Source organism: Gossypium raimondii, chromosome 8, assembly GCF_025698545.1.
Source record: "Gossypium raimondii isolate GPD5lz chromosome 8, ASM2569854v1, whole genome shotgun sequence".
Classification (NCBI taxonomy): Eukaryota; Viridiplantae; Streptophyta; class Magnoliopsida; order Malvales; family Malvaceae; genus Gossypium; species Gossypium raimondii.
In genome coordinates, this window is record NC_068572.1 from 58,078,922 (window position 1) to 58,085,809 (window position 6,888).

A 6,888-nucleotide genomic window follows, 5' to 3' on the forward strand; every position below is an offset into this window, starting at 1 on the left:
TAAAAATCATGTAAACGAGCTTTGCTCAAATAACTCAACTTTACCTAAAGCTGGATTCGAGCTTCTATAATAGCATTCAGTGGAGCTCAAATCAAATTTCAGGTCCAATAGCAACAATTCTTAAAGGACCTTAAATGTATTCTTTTTTAGAAAAAGGCAAAGAGAAAAGCCTATAATATTCAAAAGTTAAAGAAACTAATGCAATATATAAAAAAATAAAAATAAAAACCCTACCTACAAAATTGAAGAAACAAGATCCAGCCTTAACAACTCTGTCTAAAAGGTTCGACATACAAAATGCAGTAATCCATCCAAGGAAAAATAAATAAACAAATAAAAAACATAATACAACTTTATCATGTCTTAACGTCCCCAAAAACCAATATGCCTCAAAGCTGTTTGTCATTTGTCACTGACAACCATAAATAGTTCCCAAGTACAAAAATTTCTGCATTCATTCCAACCCAGCATTTGACGGTCAGCAGCCGGTTCAACCGCGTTGTGGGTTCCTGGCCCTTGAAGGTCGCCAGGGTTCTGCCTTGCTGCTCCCACTGCCACCACCAAAACGATTTGAATCTGGAGGTGTAGCTCTGCTACCACCACCTGCCAAACGATCAGAATCCTGAGGTGGAGCCCTACTGCCACTAGTCCAGCGATCAGATTGTGATGGAGGAGCCCTGCTGCCAGCAGCCCATCGGTCGGGCTCCAACGGTGCTGGCTTGCCCCATCGATCAGGCTCAGAAGGTGGAGCTGGACCAGAGCTTTCAGGCCTTAGCCGGAACTTAGGAACATATTTCCCAGTAGTTGGAGCAGCAGCAGCAGCAGCAGCAGCTGGAGTCGCAACGACAGGCTCGGTTGTACGGGACCCAGCAGGAAGTTCAGAAGGCCTAGAAATCCCCTCCGGTGCCCTTCCCAAGAGAGCTTCTCGCCTCAGCCTCTCTTTCTCTTCCAATTCTCGCTCTCTTTGCCTCTGCTTTTCAGCAATCTCATCCATTTTTGCTTTGTGTTCAGCTTCTTCTTTCCTTCGTCTCTCAGCCTCTGCAAGTTTCAAGGATCCAATAAATAATGACGAAAACAGAATTTAAATAACAGAAAAACATAACTGATATGACTCTGAACAAAGTACTCAAATTTGTTTAAGTTAATAAGAGGTGAGACAATTCTATTATGTGAGAAGGGGAAATTCATGAATCAAGTATAAACTGGCTTTTTTCAAAAGAAAAAATCTCATTGAAAATATATACCTTCACGTTTACGAGCCTCCTCCTCTTCGCGCATCTTCTTGATTCTCTCCTCCTCAGACCTCACAAAAAATATTTTCTTCCTCTTAATATCTCTTTCCTGCTTCCGAGCCTGAATTATTTGTTTGATCCTCTCCTCTCCCTCAACTCTCCGTTGGTCAAACTCAGCTTGCCGACGACTTATTACTCTTTCCTGGAAAATCATCTGTGGAAAAGCAGAAACAAAATGTGTATGTTAAATGAATAACACTGGAAAAGATGTAGGAACCAGCAAAGAAGATCATCTCTGCCAAGAGCTCTCTATCTCAAGAACATAAAGCCACAAATCCCAAAGGTACTGACCTTGTTTTCTAACATACGTGCCAGCCTATTCTTCTCTTTCAAGTCCCCATCATGGCGCTGTCTGCTCAACTCAACTTCCAGCTACAAGTCAGAAGGAAAAAAGAATTAAAGATGATATCATCAAAAGGTTGGCAATGGCAACAAAAACCTCTCAAACAAAGATGGTGCAACATAGATTGACAGTCCATCCATTAGAGATGGATACGCAAATGAAGGAAGGGCATCTGTTGAAGCAAACTTGAGCACAACAAAATATTTTATACGTTTATAGAATTGCAAACAAGGTATGTTCTAAATGCAAAAACAGGTGGGATAACAAAATCGAGAACTGGAATTTTCACCTGTTGCTCACGTTCATGAAGCACCTTCTCTTCTACCAATCGCCGTTGAAAAGCAGCTTCAATCAAGGGGGCTGCTTCCTCTCTCTTTGCCCTTTCTAGATGGTCCATTGTTTTGGCAACCTTTTGTAGTCTCTTCTCCTGTTCCTGCCTCTCCTTAAGCTGCTCACTCAAAGCCCGCTCGATCAAGGTTTGCTTTGTTAATTTCTCCTGGATGCACCCATTCATAGTCAAAAACCAAATTCAATGTGAATAAAAGAACTTGATTGGATGAAAAAAATGGCCACTTACCCCATCCAAAATTGGCTTCTTTTTCCCCCTTTTCAAATGCTTTTCAGTTTCCTGTAGTAGTGCCTGTGCTTCTTCAAGCTCTCGCTCCTCTATTTCCTTACGAATTCTTTCAGCTCGTTGTTGCTCAAACATAGCAGCAAGCCTCTTCTTTTCTGCTTCTTCAGTTTTCTTCAGCAAATTCTGCCTCTTTGACTCCTCCTCACGTTCCTAACATATCAAAACAAACAAAAGCATGGGCACAAGTTTATGAAATTTCTGTTATTTTGCTAAATAATGAAACCTCATGTTTTAAATGGGGATACCATTTCCAATAATTGACGCTCTTGTTCTTCCTTTCTTTTCTCAATGATTGATTTCCGTGCAAGAAGTCTTTTGTGTTCCTTGTCTACAATTTCCCCTAACCCTGGTAAAACTTCACCCAGCTTTGATGCTTTCTTCGGAGTGGGGTATATCATTGCTCTTGCTTTATTCAAAGACTCAGCAAGAACAGCCAAGTGATCTTGAAGCTTGTCAGATTCAAGACCCTGAAAAGGACAGCATAATGAAAAAGAAATATATTATCATGTGCCATACAGAGGCCTTTAGGAAATGTGAACAGAATGCATAAATCCTAGAAATATCCAACAAAGAAATAAGCATAAACAGCCAAAAATCCTAACTTACCGTATTACCAAACAGCACAGCACCTTTCATGTGGTCAACTTTCATGGATATGAACTTATGTTTCACAGCATCAACAGAAATCTTTTCAACCATAGAAAATTCAAAAAAGGGGATCATCTGAGACAGACTCTCAATTTTCATTGTCTGGTAAAGTTGGGAAACCTGGAGAAGCAAGTAAATCAAGCATAAACACAAGAAAACAAATGCTTAAGCTTAACACAAGTAAAAAATAAAAAAGAACAACGAAAAGAAAATTAACAAAAAACAGAAACAGACCTGCTTAAGCAATCTGAGGGTAGCAAGCCTTTCAAGGGAAGGAACATATTGAGAGAGTTGAACTTCGGCAACAGATGAAGCTGAAGTCAGCTTCCCACCCAGTTTTGATATTTTCATCAACAAAGGATGTATCTTAGATGCAACATCAAGAGGGAGAAAATCATTTTCTAAAAGATGGTAAAGATCTTTCACTTCTTGAGTTGCACAACTAAGTACACCTTTGGATACCTAAATAAAAAGGAAATAACAAAAAGCAGTTGGTCAAGACTCTAAAGACATTAAAAATTCTAGTCACATAAATGTAGAGCCAGTACTATTTGGTATCCCATACAACTGAGAGAGAGAGAGAGAGAGAGAGAGAGAGAACTCAAGTCTAACTTGCAAAAATGCAAAGACTTATTTCTTTATCTTAAAGAACATAGCAAAGAGAAACCATTACTTCATGAATATAATGATTCAGGACCAAAAAGAGATCCAGGAATAGAGCAGATTTTTAAGGCTATGATAACCTAGATAAAGAGTAAGCCTATATAGCAATTGATTATTCGCCTTAAAACAATGGAGAAATTATGTGATGTAGCCAAACCCAAATAGTTTGTGATTAGCGGCCCTAGTTGGGTTAAGTTCTACCATATTAAAATTGATTTGAGAAATGTCATTGTTAAGAGTATCAACAATCAGTAATTGACAACATTACCATCCAGAATCTTGCTTCTTCTTTTTTAAAGGCTATTTGAACAATTTAAACTTTGAAAATTCATGAGAAACAAGCCATAAAAAAAAAAGTAACATGCAGAGAAAAGAAGAAACAAAGCAAAAAGAACTCATAAAATTTAAGCATACCAGCTCTGTGAGAACTGCTGACCTTGACAACTGTAAGAAACATAATGTCAGAGTTGGTTAACGTCAAGAAAAACAAAAGCACATCAAATGAAAATACAACATACCACTTCTCTGTTCTCAAGTTTAGATTCAAGATTAAATCCTATAAGATTTGCCATTCGAAGGTTGCGTTCTTTCTCATTTTCAAGTTCCAAGTGTGATGCACCACGTGTTTGATTGTAAGGGGAAACTGACAGTGCAGTCAAAACAACTGATGACGCTATCAACTGCAAGTCCTTCTGACTTAAGTTTTTATTAAAGCTTTTTTGAAGTGAAAATAGCTTGAACCATGCATAAGCATGATAAAGATGGCTGCCTGAAATCCAGAATATTTCAGTTAACTTGGCATAATAAACCACCATCAAGGAAGCCTTGGGAGTTTTCTTGACAATGGACATCAATCCATGAATATCTTCAACAGAACGAAAAGCTTCCTGTAAGGACCAACATAACAATAGGAAGCAGGTAAGATCTATCCATTACATGATAGCAAACTCGTCCATTAAGAACAAAAAGGTGGATAAGGCAAGAAGCATACCTGCCAGAGTCCAAGTTCAGTAGCAATCTTTAGCTGCTCAAATCTTGTATCAAGATACAGTTGCAAACTTTCAGGTGCTGAAAGATCAGGTCTGTCCCTCTGGTCTTTATATTTATTTAGATTTGCTAAATGATTCCTTATAATCTCACACAACCTTCGGAACTCTGTTGTCCGTTTATACTGCTTGCAGAACTGGAATGCCCGATGTGCTGTCATCTACAGGATAGTTTTTAAAAACAGAAAGCTTAGTTATTCCAAATTTTTACATATAACCATGGAAACAAGACATTATCAAGTACAAACACAAAACAAGGGACATTAATGCCGTTATGTTTCAACTGTAAGGATGTGCAGGTGAAATCACCTACACCAGACCAAAAACAATTTTTTTGGACAAACTAAATCCTATGTTCCTGAAAACTTACCTTTCAAGCTAAAATATTGTTAACCACCCCCCCCCCCAAAAAAAAAAAAAAACAGAAAGAAAAAGAAGCATTGATTCCAAATGCTAAATTAATTATCATTTTCCCAAGACCAAAATCTTTTTTTTTTCCCATGTTCCTTTTTTTTCAGTAACCTCGTTAATTCTTTGTAATTCACCAAATAACAACTGTAAGTCCCTATGTTACTCAAAACTTATCCTTTAAAGCTTAAAGATTGTAATACAAAGAATACTTCAATTCTAAATACCAAATTAATTAACAGTTCCACTCATCTTTCAATGAAAGACTACGAACACAAAAATAGTATGCAAGAACCTAGAGTCCCTCCTATGATAATGCTAAAAACAGGTTTGTCAATTTTCCTGTAGTAGTAAAAAATTTAAAATTTACAGATATAGTTGCAACAAATGATGAACATTTATGGAAAGTCATTAAGACAGGAAATACCGCATAGAGTGCCTCTAACTTGGAATTGTTCCGCAATATTTCAAGCACTGTTCTATAGGTCTCCCAGAGAAACTTGAACCAAGGAGTAACAAGCTCACGATCAGACCTATCCTTTCCTTTCTCTCCGCTGACATAGCTTAGCATTAGATCTTCAGGCCTTTTATCAGCTTCAAGGTCATCAACATCAAGAGCTTCTTCTAAGGCTTCTGCCTGGCTTCGAGCCTGCTCGGCTTTCTGAGTAGAAAGATGCATGAAGTGCTTGATCACCTCCTCCAGAGAACTAACATTTACTTGTTGACATACGATACGATATTGAATCAGACCATCCTTGGCAAAACGACCCTTCCGCATGTCAACACACAGCTCTACATATTTAAACATGATCTTTTCAAGCGGCTTCTGCCAAGCTCTGTATCTCTTTGAAGTTATTAGATTGTGAAGAGCCTGCAAAGCATCTTGCTTCTGCCCAACATTAATCAACTCTGCATCAACCACATCACAAAGTCAATACATTACAAACACATTATACCATAAAAGTATAATTAAATATCACAACCCAACATAAACTTTTAAAAAATTAGGGCAATGACTGCAAGACCCAGATTCACATTAACAGCAGATAATCGTTCTGATACTAAACAATGGGTAGCATATATTAACAAAAAAAAAATTGAATAAACAACGAACAAACTAATAAAGGAAACTTTTGTAGCTAACCTTCAGCTCTCTTCAAGGCATTCTCTGGTTTCGCAAAATTCGCCATGTTTTTGAATCAAATTCTTAAAACCGCCCTTGGTCGCCTAAAACAAACAACGCCGTTTTCTATCAATCAAATAATTTAAAGAATAATTAATCTTAAAAAAACTTTATCTTCAATCTAGGAAGGAAGCCAAATACAAGTTCCCAATCAAAATAAAAAATAAAATAAAACTACGATCCGAAATTGTATTACAATTCCTAAAATATATCCACTAAATTCACACAAAATCTAAAATACAAATAAAAAAATTAAGTCGGTCTCGTAGCCCGATCTGATATAAAAATAACGATGAAATTTTCCCTAGAAAATAAATATGAGATTGAATATGGGAGACTCACCTGAAAAGGAGGGTTAAGAGCGGCCGCGATGAATGATAACTGAAGTAGAAGAAGAAGAAAGAAAGAAAGAGGGTTTGTCTGAGGCTTCTGCTTGAAAAGAAAGATAAAATAAATAAATAAACTTCAAATAAATTCGGCCCAAATAAATTCGGCCCTATATACTTTAGGATAAACTACAAGTTTAGTCACTTCCATTTGCCTAAAATTATGTTTTAGTCACCAAACTTTTAAATTTTACTATATGGTCACAAACATTATCAATTTTACATTATGATCATTGATCAGTGAGTCGTTAACTTCTGTGTGACGGAAAGCTGATGTGGCATATT

The 6,888-nt window shown here is 37.2% G+C and overlaps 1 protein-coding gene across 2 annotated transcripts; it reads right to left on the reverse strand.

Annotated features, from left to right (window-relative positions):
• Nucleotides 1–242: 242 nt before the first annotated feature.
• On the reverse strand, nt 243–6,685 carry LOC105792487 (eukaryotic translation initiation factor 3 subunit A). Of its 2 annotated transcripts, none has more exons than XM_012621085.2 (14): nt 6,560–6,685; nt 6,179–6,261; nt 5,462–5,943; nt 4,572–4,787; nt 4,099–4,467; nt 3,995–4,024; nt 3,152–3,379; nt 2,876–3,037; nt 2,515–2,736; nt 2,213–2,419; nt 1,925–2,131; nt 1,584–1,664; nt 1,245–1,446; nt 243–1,038 (listed from the first exon to the last, which is right to left on the reverse strand). In XM_012621085.2, the coding sequence occupies exons 2-14, from the start codon at nt 6,222–6,224 to the stop codon at nt 491–493; spliced, it is 3,000 nt and encodes a 999-aa protein (XP_012476539.1). In that variant the 5' UTR covers nt 6,225–6,261; nt 6,560–6,685; the 3' UTR covers nt 243–490. The 2 variants fall into 2 exon arrangements, with proteins under 2 accessions (XP_012476539.1, XP_052490375.1); XM_052634415.1 differs by having other exon boundaries at nt 6,179–6,283; nt 6,560–6,642.
• Nucleotides 6,686–6,888: the final 203 nt, after the last annotated feature.